At 32.3% G+C, this 23273-nt stretch overlaps 1 protein-coding gene and 1 long non-coding RNA gene across 2 annotated transcripts in view; one reads left to right on the top strand and one right to left on the bottom strand.

Moving 5' to 3' along the window:
- Positions 1 to 23273, top strand: part of LOC127730563 (uncharacterized) — a 345980-nt gene that overhangs the window by 160856 nt on the left and 161851 nt on the right. The gene's annotated exons all lie outside the window — the stretch shown is intronic.
- On the bottom strand, positions 14344 to 21346 carry LOC127730544 (uncharacterized). Its single transcript, XM_052238984.1, has 2 exons — positions 21267 to 21346; positions 14344 to 18267 (listed from the first exon to the last, which is right to left on the bottom strand). The coding sequence occupies exon 2, from the start codon at positions 18261 to 18263 to the stop codon at positions 16218 to 16220; it is 2046 nt and encodes a 681-aa protein (XP_052094944.1). The 5' UTR covers positions 18264 to 18267; positions 21267 to 21346; the 3' UTR covers positions 14344 to 16217.

Consider the following 23273-nt stretch of genomic DNA (forward strand, 5'->3'; position numbering starts at 1 on the left):
AGCACCCAATAAACATAAGTTAGTGTCCCACATTCACCATGGGGGTCCGATGCTTTGGGGAAATTGTTTAAATTCATGAGCATCTCACTTTTCGATGAGACTGCGGCCCCAGATCAGGGCGTCAACTATTGACACCAAGACAATGGCCAGAACAAACCAAATACGCCGAAGTCCATGTTACTCGTAGAATGCATGTACCTTTACAATTTTATGCATCACCGTTGAATAAATGGACCAAACCATAAGTGATACAGATACTACGTTTACTTCGATGTTGACACGATTTACGCACCTAAAAAGTTGAGTCTCTACATACTTTTTTAGTAAAGTGCTCCGGTGGGTTTTCTATAATCAATACTTTGTAGAATATTGAATGTTTTGTATTTAGTAAATTGTAAAGCTTAAATCAATTGTTATCTGTTGTACATGTACTAAGTAAAAGTCAAGGCAAATGAGTTGTTCGTCTACTATATAGAAACCAGTTGCTTATCCTTTTTGTCTTCTATGTAACTATTATCTTACTTCTGAGTTTGTTACGCTTCCAGCAGGAGTTTGAAAGGCGACACCAGATATTAGAACTGACTAATAGCAAAACACATTAGTTTGAGCGGCAATAAAAATAACTAACAATTTTCGACGCACTTAACCAGTCCCGTACCAATATGATGGTGTATATATGATATGAAGTGGGTTCCGAGATTTTTCGTGAATATCAAGTTCTATTTAAGAACAAATAATAAGTTTTGTCTACACAATTGTTTGATTTTGTTGTTTTGGTTTGGTTTTTTTCTTCTTTTAATACTCCATTTACGAAATGGGATCAATGTAATCCCTTTTCCAATCGATCTTTTGTTTTTCTGTCTGTCCGTTCGACTGCTTGTCTGTCCATAATTTCCATTATCCATTACCCGGCTTTTACATTTAATAATGTTTATATATTATCGTTGGGTAGTAACTTTATAATGTGTTGAATTATACCATGCAAGCAATTGTAGTGTATATCCTGACTGTCATTTTCAATTTAGCGAGTTTTGAGTTATTATATTCATTCAGCATGAATTTTTAGTACATAGTTATCAGCTTCTGTTTTAAGGAATGATTTGATATATTAGATCAGGAACTTTATAAATTGGTTTGTACCATGTTTTGATTTTCTGATGAGATGGACAGTCACTTCCTCTTTGACGATATTTTGAATGTTTATCATATCCATCTAGCATGTATTTTACTAACAACAATTGAAATCAACACTACTTGAATTTTACTACCACAATCAAGAATTGGTTGACCGATACGATGTGACCTTTTGACCAAAAATGAATTCCCATGGTGTGATGACACTCACCTTGTCGACGCTCGCTTCTTTTGGAGTTCATGCGATTTAATCAGTTTTTGTTTGTTACCTTGATTTTCACTTCCTAATCTATTTACAAAATTTAAATATCGTTTAACTACCGTTGCCAAAATTAACTTTATTTGCAACACAAACCAAAATAAATTATGAAACGGCATTATTCCTATTTAGATGTTGCCAAATCAATCTGAACGAGGATATAAATGAGTTCAACAGCTTGTCCATCGCACCGGGTCAAAAAAACGGTATCGTTTCTTTTCTAAGGAAAACAAATTATGAATTTTGTTAAATGACATGTTTTTATGCGACTGTCATACAAGTGAGTGGGTTAGCTAGCTATAAAACCATGTTTAATCCACCATTTTCTACATAAGGAAATGCCTGTACCAAGTCAGGAATATGACAGTTAGTTTCCATTAGTTTGATGTGTTTGAGCTTTTGATTTTGACTTTTGATAAGGAACTTTCCGTATTGAATTTTCCTTGGAGTTTGGTATTTTTGTTATTTTACTTTCTATTATATAATTATGATAGACAATAAACAGCTGATTCCTGGATGCTTTTAATCAACTAACTGTAAACTACAATACTTCTTAATAAAGAAATAGGTTCCAAAGAATCAAAATACGGCTTAAAATACATAGATATACAAACTTCGAATTATAAGAAAATCATCTTAATATTGATTAATACAAATGTCCTATCAGTTTTTACGCATTTTGGTTTTGTTTTCTTCTGTCTCTGCTTTGCTTTGTGCATGAACTCAATATTCTGACCATTTTTTTTCTATTGCTAAAATAATGTGAAACCGAAATAATTGATCGCATGCTCTGACCTAAAGCATCTCTGATCATCTCTTCATAAAACATCCATTAATATTCATGATGACATATTTATTAAACAAACATTCATTGGATTATAAAGTAAGTTTCTGAACACTAAATCGATATTATTTTATGAAAAATTTCTCTCAACTTTCTTGTTTTATTCTATTAATTTTTTGGGGGGCAAATTTATTTCATGTGTATCACGACATACTTCCAACATTAAAATTGTTAACCATGATCGACATCATCTAAATTAACATCATTGAAATCTTGAGAAATTCCTGTTTTGGGTTCCTTTTCCGTATTTTCAATTGTTTTTACATCCTCGGCTGTGTGTTGTCTTCCTATTAGATCCACATTCTCCAATATTCAAACACATCTTTCTTTTTTCCGATCTCAATCTATTCGCCAACCTTTTGTTTTCCATCATCTTACGTAAAGAAACTAGAAACCTATCGACCACTTCCGATGAAAATAACAGTTTATTGGCTAATAATGCAAGTGAATGTACTGTATTGAAAGTCGAAAATCAGCAGCAAATTGAAATGAAATAAAATGAAATTACATAAACTGTATCAGGATAAAAATTGGCAAATCATTGATGTAAAATTTTTGTAACATTTTGCATAAAACATCATAAAACGGTCATGCATTGCATGATTCATAATGGCTTGCATTGCACTTTAAATTTTACCTTTTAGTAATTACAAAAACATAGATAGTTTTACTTTTTATCTTAAACTGACTTGCTTCATAATAAGCTTTTAGTGTTAGCAGCTAAGGTTGTTGTGTCTTATAACTATATATTTGTATGCTGCATGCTTTGTTTTATTTGTTATTGTATATGTTTTAATAGTCGGTGGAAACAACATCTGGGGCCGTGTCAATGAAAGTATCCTAGGATATGTCCTAAGACATGTCTTAGGACATTTTTTAGGATGGTCTTAGGACGTGTCTGAGACATGTCTTAGGACGTGTCTGAGACATGTCTTAGGACAGTCGTAACTACAATTGTCCTAGGACCATCCTGACACATTAATTTAATCGAAAAAAATATATAAAGAATTCAGTGACATATATTGTAATGTATTTCAGTATATATGTAAAGGGAGGGAGGATGCATCTTTTATGGAAAAAAATTAACTCAAAATAAAAATTTGAACGTAATACTAATAATAGATACGTTAAAAAAAATAAACTTATTATATATATGATAAAAAAATATAAATGAATTTCAAAATACGACATCAAAACTAAATAGTCACGAAACGTTGTTAAATGCGATATTTGTGCTGCAATTTTAGTATATGAACTAGTTTTGGCCTTAGGTCAACTCGATTTCATTACATGTATTGAATCAGTAGTTAAAAAAAGAAGTCCATTTTTTCTGAAACCGAAATTCAAATGTTTTACACATTTAAATTATTATTGCACTAGTTGGTTAGGTGCTAAAAATGTTGCTAATGATAATAGTATTTTTTAAGCTTCAAAAAGGGCAGCACCAAATATTTTAAATGAGCGTAATAATAACATCGTCAAACATACTTTTTGGAGAGTTACTTTTGATGCCCATTTCATATGATTTTGTATATAGAAAAGCAATTTTAGTTAGTAAAGCACTTCACCAAATGACTCCGCAATATCTCCAAATAGGACCAAATTTAGGACATATCTTATTTTAGGAGACTTTCGTTAACCTGACATATGACTAAGACGTGTCCTAAGACCATCCTAAGACATGTCTTAGTCCTAGGACAGATTCGTTGACACGGCCCCAGAACTTATGTTCAAATGTTTGTCAATATGCCGATTCAAAATAAAGTTTTACTTACTCACTTACTTTAAATAAAATTGAATAAGAAATAATTCAAGTAAATGGTTTTTTTAATGCGTAAATGAAAAATTGCTACATCTTACAAATAACCACATTTAGTATTTAAATACAAAGCGCAACAGTCCCCATAGATATATACTTTGATACAATATTGTTTATAAAAATCAAATATACGTGTGGGATAAGGCTGCTGCTCATAGCCTTTTTTAAACAAAAAATTATATGTAAAATATCCATCTTTAGCAGTTTCAGATGTATCAATTATAGCATGGCGTTACATGGGTACATTAAGTTATTGACATCATAATGATGTACCAGACTTAAACCATATTCCGATTAGCTTTTGAAACAATAAAAACAATTTTATTGTTCTTCATCCATTCGAGGTGACTTTATTCTCCTCATTCTCAACTATAAATACCATTTTGTTATTTAACATTTTACTTATACGTTTACCATTGTGAGAAAAGTATATGCTTATTGACGAAGTGTAAATATCCTGTTATATTCATTATACACTGTTATGCTATAAGTATTTGTTTCCTTCACTTTTGTGAAATATATTTCTTATGATAATGCGGGTTTTTTTCAAAAATTATATTGAAGGCATATATGGTTGGATTTAAAAAACAAAGACATGTGTTAAAAGGCGGCTTACTTTTTAATCTGGTTGAAATTATAGCATATTTCTAGACATAAAATACTTGTGTTTATATAATCAGCAAATGAGAACGATCGACAATAAAAATTATGAATAAAACCAAATATACAAATTCATGAACCTGTGACAATTCTACTGCTGCTGACATCAAGATGATTCTAAACAGAAATGACCCACAATATTTTGTATTTTTTTATGAAATTAAACCAAAAAATTGTAGATGACAAATACTTATTGCAGAACGATGCTATCTTTTGCTTGATTTTTGTTCGAATCATTACTTTTACTTTATGATTTTAATCAATAAAATATTGGTTAAATAATTGTAGCACGTCAAGTAATTAAATTAATTCATTAAACAAACTAATTTCTTATATGTTATATACAGTGGTATACAAAATTATTTCCCATTAATGATAATTTGAAAACTATTTTGAAGGTAGTGTGTATAAGATACTTACTTACTTACTTACTTACTTATAGTTACTTATAGTTGATTTGCAGTACAGGATCCCTGAAGGTTCCTTTTCACCAGACTCATAATTTAAATTTTTTTCTAGTCCTGTTTTGTCCGTGACTTCCGGATATTTCTGTTCTGTAGTCATTATAATATAGCTCTTCGTCGGACCAATGTTTATCTAGTCGGTTTTTAAAGGCATTAATGGATGGGGCCTTTGTTATTTTATCTGGTAGTTTGCTCCAAGTTTTAGCAATTCTAACAGAAAATGAGTGTTTACGGATATTTGATTGGAATCTTTGGTGAATGACTTTGTTACTGTTTGTCCTGCTACTAAATCTTTGTTGAGAATCATCTGCCATTTTTAAAAATGAGCTTACTTCTTTGTCATAGTAGCCATTGATTGTTTTGAAGGTTTCAATCATATCCCCTCTTATTCTCCTATACGATAGTGTTGGTAAGCCTAGTTTTTTAAATCTCTCTGGATAGCTCATGTCTTTGATACCTGGTAGTTGTTTTGTTGCCCTTCTTTGGACTCCTTCTATTTTATCAATATCTTTTTTCTTGTATGGAGACCAAACTGAACTTGCATAGTCCAAATGAGTTCTAACCATGGTTGGGTTTATACAGTGGTATGAATGTCTCAATACCCAAGTATTTAAATGTTCTTCTGAGAACTACAAATATGGAGTTGGCCTTATTCACTTTTTCACTAATGTGATTCTCAAAGGTGAGTTCTGAGTCGATAAGGACTCCTATATCTTTTTCCTCTTTAACCTTTGCTATTGGATGATTTAGTAGACTATAATTTGGTGATTGGTCAGTGCTGTTTGATTTCTTGCATATTTTCATGTATTTACATTTTTCAGGGTGAAATTTGAGTAACCATTTGTCACTCCAGGCTTCCATCTTATGTAGATCATCTTGTAGAATTTCTCTTTCATTTTGGGTTTTTATCATTCTGAAGATCTTAGTTACATCTGCAAATAGGTAGGCATCAGAATCCACTTGGTCTGGAAGATCATTTATATATAGTACAAATAGTAGTGGTCCTAATACTGATCCTTGGGGTATCCCTGATGTAACATTCGCCCAATCTGATTCTTCACCATTCACTATGACTTTTTGTTTCCTGTCTTCTAAGAAGTTTGTGATCCACCCTACTATATCTTCATTAATACCTAGATTTTTAATTTTGGCTATCAATCTTCTATGAGGTACCTTATCAAAGGCCTTCATAAAGTCAGTATATACGCAGTCTATGTCAAAACCTTGATCTAGTGCCTCTGTCCATTTCTAACAATTGAAGACCAGTTGACCTTCCTGCAATAAAGCCGTATTGTTTTTTAGAGAATAGGTTGTTCGTTTTCATGCGCTCTATAATAAATTCACGCAATATTTTCTCCATTATTTTACATACTACCGATGTCAAACTAACGGGCCTATAATTTTTGGCTAGTGATTTATTTCCCTTTTTAAATATTGCACTTATCATTGCATTCTTCCAGTCGTTAGGTACTGTCTTATTCTCAAGTGATCTCAAGTGACTGATTAAAGATAATACACAAGGTTTGTTATTGACTCAGCTATCTCTTTTAGTAATCTAGGGTGTAGTTGGTCCATGCCTGGTGATTTATCTATTTTTAGTGCAGATAAGTGCTTCAGCACTACTTCCTCCTTTATTTTCTGTTTTGGCATTTCAGTAATTACTGGTACCTGGTTTGGTGTTGGCACTTCTCCGTCAGGTTCATTGGTAAATACGCTTGAAAAGTAGTCTACTAGTATCTTTGCCTTCGTCCTGTTGTCCTCAGTTTTATCTGTTTTTGTATCTTCCGGATCTATGTGTAAATCCCCAATTCCTTCTTTGGTTTTTGTTTTTGATTTAATATAACTCCAGATAGCTTTAGGGTTTTCTTTAGCTTTTTCTGACAGATTTTTTTCATATTCCCTCTTCAATTTGTTTACTCTGCTTTTCACTTGATTCCTTATTTTATTGTATTCTTTTCTCACCTCTGGGTCATTGTTTTGCGTTATCTTTTTTGAGAGGATATTTTTCCTTTTAACTTTATCTATGGTGTTTTTGTCCATTGGGAAGTTATTTTTTCCTCTGCCTTGTTTCCTTTCTTTCGTTGGGATATATTTTTTGTCCATATCTTGAATAATACTAAAAAGTGCCCTCCAGTTTTTGTCTATATTGTTATCTTTTTGTAGTAGATCTATCCAGTTTATTTTGTCTAATTCTTCTTTTATTTTTATGTAGTTACCTCTACTAAAAAATTTGATTATTTTTGGCTTACTTTTAATATTTGTAATTGAGTGTTAGGGTAATAGTTGTCCGATAAATATGATGGATTGCACGCAACTATGTATGTAGCAGGTCCAGTGTAATAATTTAAAGACACTCCCAAGTACATTTTAACCTAGTTTAAGTTCCCTTTAGAAAAAAGTCACCATGCACTCTACCCCATATCTTCCAAAAAAAACAAACCTATCCATATTTCTTGAAAGTGTATATTTTGTGGGAAGTACAGCATTGTTTGCATGCATAACCAATTTATAGAAATACTAAAGAAAGAATATTAAATACAATAAATATACTGCATTGAACACGCTGTATGTGTAACAAATTGACACCATAGTTCCTTTTTTATCACTAAATCAACTACAAAATGTCTGCTGTGTGTATCGGCGGTTCTCTCTGAGCACTTCGGCTTCCTTCAACAATAAAAATTGACCGCCACGAAATAGCCAATCGTGCTGAATTTGGCGTTAAACACAAATAAATCAATCAACCAATCTGCTGTGTGGAAAAGTTCATTTTTGTGTATAGTAGATTTATTTTTTCTCTTCGCAAAACGTCACAAAAATGGCTGGAATATTGCCTTTATACTTGTTAAAAAATCAAAATCACTCAAAACCGAAACCCGAAACCCGTAACTTGATAACCCGTTTGAAAACGGTCTAAAAATGTCAAAGAAAATTAAGTGTTAACCAATACCCAGTTATATTTTAAAATTGGAAGCGCTAAAAAACCCAATTCATAGTATAAAACGTACATGAAATGCACTCCTGGTCCATAGTACTTCCTTTCAGAAAACATTGATCCATGTATATTTACGAAAGCAGCTACTTAAATAATATATATCTTGTCACAACAAATTGAGTATATTTTTTTAAAATCGGTTTCACTCTGCTGTTGGTCAAATATCAGTTGATGTAGCTTTATTTGGGTCCATATAAAAAGGGGTAGAGTTTTTCATACTTTGCCAAAATGCTATAATTTCAAAAACATAGTAAAAAGAATGGATCGCCGACCTTTTTTTAGAGCTTTTAAAAGTTTGTGGAAAATGTTCAGATTTTGTAAGGATTATACACGGGAAATGTAAATTTATGCGAATATAAAGAAAACTAAAAGATAGAGTTTTAAATAATATATATATATGAGAAGACAGCTCTTATAATGTGCTCTCCGAAAGCAAAAAATAAAACACGGAATCCCCATATTCGTTTTCTTACTTCATCACAAAATAGGTAAATGTTTTGTAAATTCCTTTATAAAATAAATTATAAACATTCTGGATTATTTACCTGATAAAACAACCATGATTTAAAAATTTCAATCAATGAAACCTTTTTTTTTAAATGAAAAAGATGTAACCATAAAATAAGCTCATTATTTATTCTTTTCAAAGAAAATTTCACAAATTAATTTCATTTATTCATCATTCAATCTTGCTAACAATAATGGTAAAAATTTTAAATCGATTATTTGTAGTTTTCTGCAATAAAATAATTAATAATTTAAACCCCGTTCTACCTTCAAATATTGAAAATCAACAATGGCAGCACAAGTACACGTATTTCTATTTCATACGTGATGCATATTCCATAAAGTTTTTCCTAAGGGATTTATCAAAAAATATTGCCAATTTTAAACAATTTCCACAAAATTGTTATTGATGTCAAAATCGTGAACTAATACGCATATGATGATGATTCATCGAGTTAAACCGATAATATATGAAATATGAATTATAACACTAGTATAAGCGACTTTTATTTTTAGAAAAAAATGAATACAACGGACCTCTTAAAGTGGAGATAAAATGAGATTACAAAAAGAAAAATATCAGGCTATCGTCTATCAACATCTTTCAAATAATCAAATTAAGAAGCATTTGAATATTAGCTAAATTTTAAAAAGACAAATTGTGGGAGAGAAAATACCAACATCAACAACGTGACAAAAAGAAACTAATAATAAAAGGGAAGAAACAGAAACAAGAAACAAAGTATTAACAATTTTACTAGCCAAGATTGAAGAAGTTTTGCGGCACAAAGAACATTACTTAATTTTTAGAAAAAGAAGAAACTGATAATACAGATATATATGCACATAATATTTTGGAAGCACACTCTTCATAAGTGAAAAACGGTAGTGTCAGTTTTTCCCTGCATTTGTTTCGCTTATTGTATCAAAATCAGTTTTGAAGTTTCAAAACATTCTGGATTTTGAAAATGAAAGACGCTAAATAATATACAAAAAAGATGTTAAATCTTCTCACATACAAATGATTCAAAACGTCAAATTGTTATTCAGTGCTAAACATTGCTGTTAGGGGCAATTTTTCATGAGTGTTTAAAATATTTTTTTTAAATTTGGATATCAATGTTTGTATTTATTAATGAAAAATGAAAATACATAATGAATCGAAGCGACTACGAAAATCTCTGCAAAATAAAGACTTCTTAAAAGAATGTAAATTCTATGGTTACTTAAAGTGGCATTTTCACATAAGTAAAAAACTTGTATGCTTGAAACGTTCTTTGAAACAACGTCAGCATCCTTGTTTTATTGGGACGTCGTGTAACGCTCAGTGGTACCAATACCGTGCGCAACGTCTAGCAATTAAAGTCAAATTTCAGTAATCGCTTTTTCCTAGTGGACTTTGGTATTCTAAATTTGAGAGCATTTGTTCTTCATTATTCAAAATCAGGTCGAGGGTATGGGGTGTGTTGGTACCTCTCCATCTTGTTGTTCTAGTATCATGTTGAGATAGGAAATTTTCTTGTAGATTCTCTGGAAATTTGTACTCATTACTTTCCGTACTATCACCTGGTGAATTCTAACTGTCCCAATTTATTTCAGGAAAATTATAGTCTCCCATTATTAAAATGTGTGAGTAACCTTTACTACAAGCTTCAGTAGTAAGCATATTTAATTGATTAATGTAGTCATGTGATCTGTTTGATGGTGATCTATATATTAGGCCTAATAATAGCTGGTCTGACTGATTTAATTTAATCTTTATAAATAAGTTTTCTTGGAATTCTGCATTCATTTGGACCTGTGATGCGTCCAATTGTTTATCTATATACAATAAAAGCCCTCTGCCTGTGTCATTGTCTAGATTTTTACCAAACATATTGTAATCGGATACATCGGCTAAAGAATATTCTGAAATTCCTGGTTGGTATCTGTTATTTTTTGGTTTAACCTCTGTAATACCAATTATTTTTGGTTTATCATCTCTTGTTCTTACTATTAATTCTGGCAGCTTGTTAAATAACTGGTCTGCGTTCGTGTATATACAGCTTAATTTGGGTAAAACTGTAAAATTATCTACATTTACACTTTTAAAAACCTTTTTACCATTAAAATTATTTACATTCTCGTTTCCTCTTTTCTGTTTTAGTAGTCTAGCTTTCTTAGTTTGACAACCTTCCTTGCCCAGGGAGGGCCCCTTACTTTAAAGTGGTAGTCCCTCCGAAACCTCTTCTTCGGTTTGTTTCCTCGCTTGATCCCACAACTTTTTCTCTTGTTCTCTTTCTGCTTGGGTGAGGTCGTTACTCACTCCGACTTTTGCATATTTTGGATTAGCTTTTATATAGTGTATGTTTTTAAATATGGTAATCTTTGGTTCTACACTTGGTAATTTTACTAACATTGGTCTATTTAGTTTTTCGTTGTTAAATTTTCCTAGCCTTTTAACAGTTTTCAAATTTAACACCTATGATCCACACTAATAAACGACAACCACTGAACAACAGGCTCCTGACTTAGGACAGGTGCATAAAAATGCAGCGGGTTTAAACGTTTTAACAGGTGCCAACCTTCATCCTAACCTGAGACAGTAGTGCAACATTACAACATAAAAAGACACACTATAAAATATCAATTGAAATGGCTTAACTCGAACAAAAAGATATTTAAACAAAAACAAGTAAACATACACTGAGCGAATAAGTTTCATCTATGACACAATATAAATACAATAGTAAAACGTAGGTGCCTGTATAACATAGACGTTACAGGTAGTAGTAAAAAATTAACACTTTATCAGGATTTTGTATCCTTTTCCCGATTGTGGTATTTTGACTTGAGTGTGGATTTGCATAAGGGTAACGTATGCATAGCATAAAACTCTTACCCTGTCGACTCACCTATTTGGAGTTCAGTATTTGGTTGTTATTTTGAATTGTCTTCCTCATCGATTTATGAGATTTAGACATTGGTTAACGGTTATCGAAGTGGTCGCTAAATGAGAACAATGTTTAATGTGTTTACCTAAAACACTGTTAAAGCTAAACGATGACGAGCACATGAAAGAGAGGAGAAAATGCATAAACAAACAGGCTGCAAAAAAGTAAAAGAAACTACCATCCTTTCTTGTCGAGATTAAACTTTGAAGATAAATGAATATCAGCAAATATATAAGTGTGCTCGCACTATATGATTATCATAAATGATGATAGTATTATACAAAATCATTTCCAACAGTTGTCAGCTTAACAGGTAAGGTTGATTGATTCTTGCTTGTTTATTGTTTAGTGGCAATTTTTTCATTCATATTCTGGACGAGATCACATTAACAATTTATACAGTAGGTAGGTCCTATAAAGTAGGTACATCGTGATGAGGGAGGGAAATTTGGACAGCCACTGGAAAAAAGGGCATGTTATATAGGGCAGAAATTCTGGCACCTCCAGACCCTTTATATAGTTGTTGAAAGGGTTCGGTTTCCGCACAGTTAAATAGGCGCCCAACTATAGCTAAAACTAAAAGTTTTACTGCCAGACTGGAGAAGTCCATCGATATCATGATCATATTTCTATACCCCAGTCAATCCTTGGGTTTCATCAGAGAAGGAATAACACTTTTATTTTGGTTGTTTTTAAACTTCATAGCCTAAGGAAATAGACTTGTCAAACGTAAAGTAGAGGCCGGCAAACAATGTGTTCCAAGAAAAGAAATTATTTCCTCAAACCATTAAACCAATCATTTGATTCATGTTAAATAAGAGGTTAGAAATGAAAGTTTATGAACCTTAAATATGATTATTCCATATCTACCAGAATAATCGAAAATGGTCATTCGAATATCTGAGCGAGAAAATCCGATCTTTCCTCACACCTCAAGTTCATGCGATTCATATTAGGATAAGATCAAATTTTCTACTTAGGTCTTCGGGACTAAGTTGAACAAATTAAGGGTTAAGGATTAGGATAATTTGTACTTAAAAAAAGACTTCATTTAGTGCCGTGTGAAGACAGTAGAGTGCCTACTCGTGCTTCATGTTTGTGCTCTTATAATATACAAGATAATGGAGTGTGCGTACGAGCGAGAACTTATCAGTGTTCATTACTTTAGGAATATTTGTCTAAAACTCATATTTCACTATTCAGCCCCATTCTTCTATTGAGTCAGACGTAAGGCGCTACCCTGATATACCCTGTCTTTTGTATTTGTCCTCTGGTTTTGTAGTTTACGTATTTTGTCGGGTACTTGATGGCGGATAGCGGTTGACGTCTTTAGCCGCACAGTTTTACCCTTTTACTTGATTCAATTCCTGTGTGCTGGTTCATATTCTGGACGCCAACCTTTGCATCTTTCAACTGAAAATACGGATAACAAATTGAAACTCTGAAATGGCAAAATCTTAATACCAAACTTGTGCTTATTGCTATGTGTTGGTTTATTTCACATTGGCTAGAGGTAGGGGAGGAGGGGAGATCTCACAAAACATGTTTAACCCCGCCGCTTTTTTGCTCCAGTCCCAAGTCAGGAACCTCTAGCCTTTATTAATCTTGTATGTTTTTTTTTAATTTTAAATCATTTATATGTTTCGGAGATTAGTGTGACGTTCATTTTCGCTGAACTAGTATACATTATTGTTTAGGGGCCAGCTGAAGCCCGCTTCCGTGTGTGGGATTTTCTCTTTGTGTTGAAGACCCATTGGTGGCCTTAGGCTGTTTTCTGCTCTTTGGTCGGGTTGTTGTCTCTTTGACACATTTCCCGTTTTCATTCCCAATTTTATTCATGTATATATGTAGGACTCGGAGGTGCGATGTGGACGCTGAAGTGCGATGGTCACGCTGAAGTGCGATGGTCTTCGCCAAAGTGTGATGGTTCTTTTGCTAATGGTGATGCGTTATGGCTAGTTTAAAATCTACAGATGTGCAATGTTTTTGAGAAGTAGATTTGTTTGTTAGTTAGTATATATAAATTTTCATTCATTATTGTCCATAAACATTTATGATATTTTGGCATGGATGATATGTATGTGTATTTTTGAAATAAAAGAATCGTTCCTGCAACATGCCTGTTTACAAAACAAATTAGGATTTCTAGTATGTGATAATCGTATACTGTTAAAATATTATATTAAGTTCCCTGTTAATATTATAGTTTCATGTACATCTCTTTAAACGGTGTTTGCAAAATTTGAAATACAGAAATACATTTCATATTATGTGTGTCCTCGGTTGCAGTTTCATGCTAAATAAGAGACCATCCTATTTATTTTACTGCATACTCTCGACAATTTTACTTACAACCTGAAACTGGCTGCTTCCAACAAGCAATTGACTTCTAAATCGACATGTGAACATGAAAATCTTTGAAAATATATAATTTATGTAATCCACTTCAGCGTAACCACAAACGCACTTCCACGTAGTTATAAATACAATAGCGTCACAATGCCACCATCGCACTTCAGAGTCCTACATGTATATTCGGTAAATCTAAGATTCATCTTTTTAATAGACCTCTCATTGTTGGCGACAATTTGTTTGTTGAGCATGTCTCGAGAAACTACTTTAATTTAAGTCGAAGCTGCTGGGGTTAGTACAAGTAACTATTTGAAAGATTTGAAAAGGTGGTAAAACTTTACGATTGAATACAATCATGACAAAGACAAAACACTCATTTTACAATGTATTCCTATTATAATGTATGTCAAAACAAAGATACTAGTAAAGAAAAATCTTTTCAAAAGGGTTTTAGTTGACATATTTAATGCACCTATCTAACTTGCGGCTGAGTAATATGCTATTCGAAGACTTATATATATGTACTGTCTGTTTCGTCCGTTCGATAAAAATCCGTACGGTGCTATTGAATCGAGATCAAAGGTCAAGATTTGACATTGCAAAATATTCCAAATATTTTACAAATTAAAGTACCGTTTTTACCCATTTATAATAAAATAATTCAAGAAAACGCATGATTTCGAATGAAACTAACATCAACAGTCCATCATGCAACTTTTACAAAAAATACTCTTGTCAAAATTATTGATTGATGTTGCTTGCTTGACGTCCAGTGTTGTTAAAATGTCAATATTGATGTGAAAGTATCATCAAAGATACCGGTCTTATAATTGTGTACGCCAGACGCGCGTTTCGTCAACAAAATACATTATTAAGTGACAATAGAAAAAAAGAGTTAAAAGGCCAAATAAAGTTGAAGAGCATTGATGATCCAAAATTCCGACAGATTTGGTTCAATACAGCCAAGATAATCTATCATCGTACTCAAATATAACCCTTTAACGTTAATTTTATTACAAATAAAGATTCTCTCTAAGAATATCAATCTTTATCAAAATAACTCAGAATCCAAAATACTATTTTCAAAACATGACCACCCAAGACATCCAAAAAAACACGAATACACAAGTAACATTTCAAAAAATATTTAAGTATAGAACGCGATAACATACACTTTCAATTCTCTTAGATATTCAAAATATTTTGCCATAGACTGCCGACGTCTGTTGAGTTGACAGTGAGACCTTCCTGGTATTTTAGACGTCGTTAAATTGGACCTATAGTTAGATAACTTACGGTTACAAGTGCAATCAAGTGGAATTCATCTAAAATGTTTGTCTTCGATGTGAAAGGAGGGCTCAAAGTAAAAGCTTGATATTCAGAGTATATTAAAAAAAAAGACTACCAACGTGACTACTACATCCCACAACATACCGGTAAATTTAAACCCAGTCAATATATAAATAAATCCACAGTATGTTTTTGTCCAATTAGATGTACTGCAAAGACATACGCTTTACATATCTTTCATTCGGGTTGGCTATAGATTACAGTATATTAAGTATAATTCAAAAGTAGAATAAAACACGTCCTGTTTAAAGGAAGTTTAACTCTTTTTAAAAGATATCATCTTCTTTAATTATAATGGAAAAGTTACTGAAAACATTTATATTTTTAAAGTGTAAAATATTCAAACTAATGCATACCAAATATGTTTATTCTATCATGGCATTCCAAAACACATATTTGTTGAAGTAATGCGAATTATTCTCCTCATTGGTTAAACAAAAGAACCAATTCCGTTATGTTTCTTCGCTTAACAGGATGAGTTGAAAGATTCTCGATTTTGTTTAATATATTCGTGACTTGTCAATTGAAGAAAGCTTGCAACCCCTCCCCCAGATTTTTGAAAGACCACAATTACGTGCTTAGGATGTTTCACACTCGAAGACCTACGAAACGTATCTTTAACAGATTTGCTTTGAGTTTTGGGGTGAACCGATTCTCTTAACTATGTTTTAGAATATCCTTCTAAAATGCTTCGACTTAAAGGTCTCAAGGTGCGAAATAGTGTTTCAAGTTACTTAAAACCTCCGGCCGCAATGTTTTCAAAATGAACGTCGCGTATTTCTGTATTAAAACCCAGCAGGTGTCTGATTTTTCCAAGTTTAACTTTCAACGTTCGAATACTAGATATTTAAAACTGCCGTGTCATGTGAATCAAGAAGTATTTTAAGTACATTTAAATTTTTACACATGGTCGACATCATCTAAATCAAAATCCATGAAATCTTGAGAAATTCCTGTTCTTGATTCTTTTTCTGTATCTTCAATTATTTCTACATCCTCTGATGTGTGTTGGTATACAGTCTTCCTTTTAGATCCACGTTCGTCAATATTCAAACTCAGTTTTCTTTTGTCCGATCTTATTTTCGCAAAGTTTTTATTTTCCATCATCTTATGTAAAAAAACTAAAAACCTGTCGACATCGTCTGATGAATTTAGAAGTTTCCTGGCTAACGAAGCAATGTCGCTGTCACTCTTTTCAACTAAATTATGTTTCCAGGTCTTGAAGTTCTTTCTTGAAATCGGTATTTCTAGATTTTGCTTGATTTCTGGAGACAATTCGTTTGCAACTTTATTGATTACCTTTTCCAATGCCCCCTCAATCCAAATAAATGTTCTTGCCTCGTCACAATTGGATGTAAATCTTTTGACTGCATCTGAATTTGATATAAAATCTGAATTGTCTTTGAATTCCTCGTCGAATTCGTTGTATTGTACTCTCAGTGTAAATTTCGTGTCGGATCCTTTCTTTGGTGACTTTTTAGCCGCGTCGAAATCATAGACTATGCAACAGTCTCGTTGTAATTTATCACAGAATTTCATTTTTGTTGGTCCACTTCCTTTTCCATCCACAAGTTCTGCGACATGGATAGTTGATATGTATTTTCTAAACTCTTCATCATTGGTTGTCTTGTTTTTACCAATAATTTCGTCGATCATTTCATTTATCAGGACATTGAAAATTGCCTCAATAAAGATTTTATCGGTAAATCCTTCTACGAATAAAATGCGTTCACAAAATAAAAGATTCTTCATTTCTTCGATTCTTCCGTATTTCCTATATCCGTCAGGGAATTTCAGGACAGAGTGAGAAATGTTTCCTCTTTGGATACTTTTAGAGAATATATATGTTCTGTCAAGAACTGCATGATCCAAAATGGTAGGGTTGTGGGATATAACCAGAACGGTCTTATTCTTCACTTTCTTTAGAACCCAGTCTCGCATTTTTGTTATCATTTGTGGGTGCATTCCTCTGTCTGGTTCTTCTAGTGTAATTGTGAACAAGTTGCTTTGAGACAGCAGAAGAATTAACTGTTCAGCCTCTATTATGCCCTCAGGAGTTTTTAAGAGGGGTTTTTTAATTGTGGTTGCTCCGTCGTCATTATACATAAAAACATCGCGTCCCTCTTTTTTAAAACTATATGGAGCAACTAGCAGCTTGTGATAGTCTGAGAGTAGATTTGTGTCAGTATCATCACTGTCTAGGAGACTATTTATGATTTCTGCTCTTTGACATGCGATTGTATAGTTCTGCTCTCTCTCTGTATGACAATTTTTTTCACTTCTAGTCCACTGTAAAGGACCTATGGATCGCATTGGCAGGACGCTCACATAACCATCTTCAAGGCTCTTGAATATCTTGTCAACTTTTCCTTGATTGCAATTGCTTTCATCGGAGATAGCATTTTGCTTTATTTCATCAAAAAGAGACTGGATACTTTTATGATAGGTATCATGGTTGCCTTCTCTAATTACATCTCTTATAGATTCTGATGCTTTATCATTGTTATAATACAAATATATTGGGGAATGAAGTTGATCTGCATCACATGAATACAAGCCTTCCAATCTAGTTACTAATATTTCAAAGCCTTTTAATTCTTTCATAATTACTAACACTTTATAATAGTAATAAAGTTTCGGTTGATCACTTTTGTCTACTTTCTCCACAAATAGGCCAGAGACGATATCAGTTAGATTGCAAGAAAAGTGCGGCTTGATCTCATTTGGAATTTGAAAATGACAGACGGTATATGCCATACTAATATCAACAGTGAACGAGGAAGACGTTGTATTTATACCATTTGACAAACTTCTACGTATCAGTTCAAAAATGGCTGATTTACCAGTCGAGTTTCCACCAATTATGTAAGTAGTACCATCTTTAAATTCTAATCTTTGTGGGTTGATAAAATGTATGAAATTGTGTGTGGATATGGATCGTAACATATTTCTGAAAAGACATTATTACAATTAAAATTGCTACATAAGAAATAAGGATTGCTGTTTGAAAATGAAATGATCTTATATCTCAAAATCTCAAAACAAAATCATAGCATAAGAAAAAAACTGTATAAGTTACACCCGGGACAAAACCAAAACAAATAAAAGAATTAAGAATAAGAAGGTATGTTAGTACGAGAGTTTTTATCGAAGCAAATCGTAACTTGTTTTTGTCATGTTCGATGCAATTTTCTTGATGTATCTGCATTAATTTGAGCATAAATTTGATACAACCAAACAGAAAGTTAATGGGTATAATATATCCTAATTAGTATTCAACAAAAGATGCATTGGGTGCGATATAAATGAACGGAATTCAGTAGTAGTTGTTTGAAACTGTAGCTTTTTACATCCTTGTTATTTGGTTTTCGGTGGATGATTGTCTCATTCATTGGCAATAAAATAATACATTGCCTAGTTTTTGTACTTAAACGGGGCAAAAACTCTAAAAACAATATTTTTCATGTCTTTGTCAAAGGAAGGCGTATGATAAGAGCCTCAACTAATCCTTGAAATATCAAAAAAGTAAAATGTTGTAATCCTTTCACATAATCTACCCTCTTACAGACAGAAATCTCAGTTTTGGTGTCTCTTTGACATCATAAAAATTTTGAAATCGACATATTTGACCTAAAATTACTTGAAGGACTAACTACCCATCCTTAGTTCTCCTGAATCGACCTTCGCCACAATCATGTTTAGGGTATCTAGTTGAACGACTGTGTCAAATGATCCCGCATATCAACGATCATGGCCACGAAAGATAAAATGCAAGTATTTTCTATCAGCTTGAAAATCGTTCAAGACGGAGAAAATTAAAGGATTTATTGCCCTTACATAGATTTTTACCTACATTTTGAGACTGTTCATACACAAAATTTCCCCCTAAATTACGATTTAACCCATCTTTTGTGTTTTTGAGGACACTACAGTAGAAAGAGGCAAATTGTAAAAAGCGAAAATTAACAGCAAATCAATATCTTAAATATGTCAACATGGATAAAATCACAAGCCGGTTTCCTCAAGGGTAATTTACACTTTAATGGCGATTTTTATCCAGTTTTTCTAAAAGGTATTTTTATGGAGACTATCGTAGAAAGAAAGATGGTATATATAGCACAATTGATACTAAGACAATATCTACATGCAAAAAACATCAAACAACTCCTTGCAGTTATTGCTCTTGACCGACGATGTTTAATCAGTTTTGTGTTTTTTAGTGGAACAATTGTAGCTAGAAATAAGCTGTACATAGCAAAAGGGATCTGCAGGACAAGATCTGCAAATAAGTTAGCATGTCTGAAATCGTCAGCTGAGTCTTTATGTGTGTTAGCCCTTGAACGACGATTTGTACCTATTTTATGCTTTAGCAGAAACTATAGTAGACACCGGCGCACTGCAAGAGCAAAAATGATAAGCAAAATAAGATTTACAAATGAGTTAACCTGACCTAAATATAAGTCGACTGCTTATAGGTGTTATTGCCCTTTTTGTCGATTTTGTCGGATACTAAAGAAAATATCTTTATTTTCATTGCATAAATTCTTTACAAAAATTACAGGTAACCAATTAAGGCTGATTAAAAATTCTAGTATTATAAAAGAATTAAAAAAACTGCTGAACTCCAAGATAAATTCAAAACGGAAGAAGTCCATCAAACCTAACCAAATCAAACGCTCGATTATATCAACCAAATACCCCCCCCCCCCCCCCCCCCCCTCTCCCCTCTAAATTATGAATGAATAAATGCCTTATCCGAAAATATGTTATTTAACATTTTACCTCCTTGTATAGAACACCTTGAAGCAAAACATATTGTAGAGTGAGTTCTTGGTTAATATCTAAATAATAAAGATAACAAATTAAGGCTATTTTTGCAGTTTTGCATTTTTAATGTAAGACGTTTTAGCCCTATTGAATATATGTAAGACACTATTCAAAAAATAAATTCGTGTATATCAGAATTGTGACATCTGAAAGACTAATTTGATAAAGTCATGATACTTTTTTTCAAATATAGGGGCCTAAAAAAGAGCTTCTTATACAATAACCTTAATGTAATGTATTGCCATAGAATTTAACAATATGTAATAAACCATGAAAAAAAGAGTTGGTGGATTACACTTGAGAGGCTTTCAATCAATCACCAGTGGTATTGACTCAATATTAGTAAACATAAAACGTACCAAATTGCCTTTAGAAAATCTAGAAGGAACAGAAATTGGTCTAGACAATGAACTACACATACTTCAACCTGAAGGTCCTAATGGCCTGAATAGCTCGAATGTTAAAAATATGCCATATTGCTATTTTTCAGACATTATTTGAATTTTACACTTATTCTGTAATAGACTGTATAGCAATAAAAGCATGTACTGACTTTGTGTCATGGGTGGATACCCCATATCCTTTTCTATTGTTCAGTGCATAAACGCTAAAATAGATACTGATGGCTTTAAATTTATATGCTATGATATTAACTTTGCTTTGTGTCTATGATCTTATTTGTGCTTTTGTGCATTTGCTTTCATTATGCTGCATGCCTTTATGGTGTTGTTTGAATAGTGCTTGTACGTGTATATGCGGTTGCTGGAGCTCATGTTACTTTTTGTTCTATATATACGTGCCGAACTTAAATAAAATGTTCTTACTTACTTACTTAGATGCCTTAAGGTTCATGCAAGCAAACATTTGTTGGGGTTAGTCTTTTGGTTTCAGAGAACATGAATTGTGAGAGAAAAATCACGACAGTCAACGACGAGCAACAACTGGCGCAAAGTGTTGGTATTATAGGTATCAGGTCCAAATGAGATAAGTTTAAAAAGAAATAGTCAAATCAATTAATAACATGGACGTCGAAATCAGATCAAGACCATACAGCACGTTAATTAACATGCATAAAAACGAAAATGGAGTAATTATATTGGGACTGTTTAAAATCATACTTACCCCTCAAAACTTAGGTCCGAAATACATTAATTTGACTGTTCATGACTCGATGCACTATTTAAATGTCACTACTTCTTGGAATGCTGGCCAAGGAAGTGGAAGTTAGATAATATGATTGATTGTATTATAAATAGAATGAAATATTGATTTTTTTTTATTGTATTACGAGTATCAAATATGGTGTTTATTCCTTAAATTCTATAATTACGAAATGAAATGTGTCCGATATATCTTAATTCATTCTGCGAGTTCTACAGTAAACCATGAAATAGGCATATCAATTAATAATGAAAAATACCACATTGATATGCCACAATTCAAAGTAAAATAAAATATATATCTTAAAACTAATGTACTAACCTCACTATTTGGATAAATAGAACATAAGAAGTTATTCCCGTCTACCTGGTCTAAATAGATTTAGATAGCCCAAAATCATGACAAGCCGCTTTACTATTCATTCTAACTTCAAGATATCTAATAAACTTTATAAGATATGTCATATAGTTTATAAGATATCTTATATAGTTTATGATATCTCACATAATTTTCTTTATATAATATCTTATACATTATATGAAATATCTTATAAATTATATGAGATACCTTATAAACTATATAAGATATATATCTGATAGAATATATGAGATATCTTTTAAAGTATATAAGATATCTTATATAAAAAAATATCTATAAGATATCTTATATACTTTATCAGATATCTTTGAATTATGATATCTTGTATTATATATAAAATACCATATATAAAATATAAGATATTTCATATGATATATAAGATATCTTGTTTGTGCTTTTGATTTTGTCATTTGATTAGGGACTTTCCGTTTTGAATTTTCCTCGGAGTTCAGTATTTTTGTGATTTAACTTTTTATAAAAACTAGATTATATACTTTTTAAGATATCTTATAAACTTTTGAAAATATCTAGGCGTGAGATGGGGGTGGTGACGGTTCAACAAAAGACTTGCTTCACAATATGAAATAGCGTCCTTTTTTCCAAACAGAATTAGCAAAGGCTGAATTATTGCCATGTGTATTTCTTCTAAATAGGGAACAACCAATAAGAGTAGCACATGCAGAAACGAGCTTCTTTACACGAATAAACCACGCCTAAATTATATGTAAGCTTACACTTATTCATGTCAATCATTCCGATATCCTAGAGGTGAAAGACCTTGAATGACCCAAGATTCCATGTGCATTTGATACTCTATAACTAGATGAAGACCAGCTTAATGACCGGAATCTATCTTTCATACTATGCATGTGCCTATCGAAATACTAATTATAAATAGTGATACACCAAAGTTTTGACTGACCGCAAATGTATAGAAATCTGTAGAGAACATTATCTGTGTGTGAGTTAAAACTAAAAAAATATATATTTATATCATTGATAAAGACCGCGAAAATAATAAATATGTCTCATTGGCGACTACTTATTTATAATAATGGACATCGCTGCTGACAAGAAGTTTATTAAAAAAACAAAATTTATTCAATATACATACATATGTAATATGTTTTGGTCCTTGGGAATCATCTGAGCTATGTATAAATTTTGACCGGTCCCTGCCTAAAAAGTTTATTTGCATTCATGAGAAGCAAACTTCAAAGGCAGTGACACACCCGTCAATTCGAAGGAACACAGCATGGCTCCCTATTGCTTTAGACAGCACAGCATGGCTGCCGAATGAGTTGAACTGACGGTGGTGATGAGACAACTGAATTATGGGGGAATAAATGAAATTTGGTTTATACTTAAATATCTCTTTAAAGCCAAAAAATGGCAAATAGAGTTATTTATTTTAAAAAGTTTAATATCAACGTTGTATTTTAAAATCAGCGCGAGCTCGAGACTTGGTAAAAATTCACCTAGAGGCGTTTCTAGAGGATAATGATATCCTGACTTCCAATTACCTTTATTTTATCTATAAAATTTTATAAAAGATACTTAGTTCTACTATTAAATCAAGGAAAATGTGCA

This window comes from Mytilus californianus, unplaced genomic scaffold, assembly GCF_021869535.1.
Source record: "Mytilus californianus isolate M0D057914Y unplaced genomic scaffold, xbMytCali1.0.p SCAF_2, whole genome shotgun sequence".
Taxonomy (NCBI): domain Eukaryota; kingdom Metazoa; phylum Mollusca; class Bivalvia; order Mytilida; family Mytilidae; genus Mytilus; species Mytilus californianus.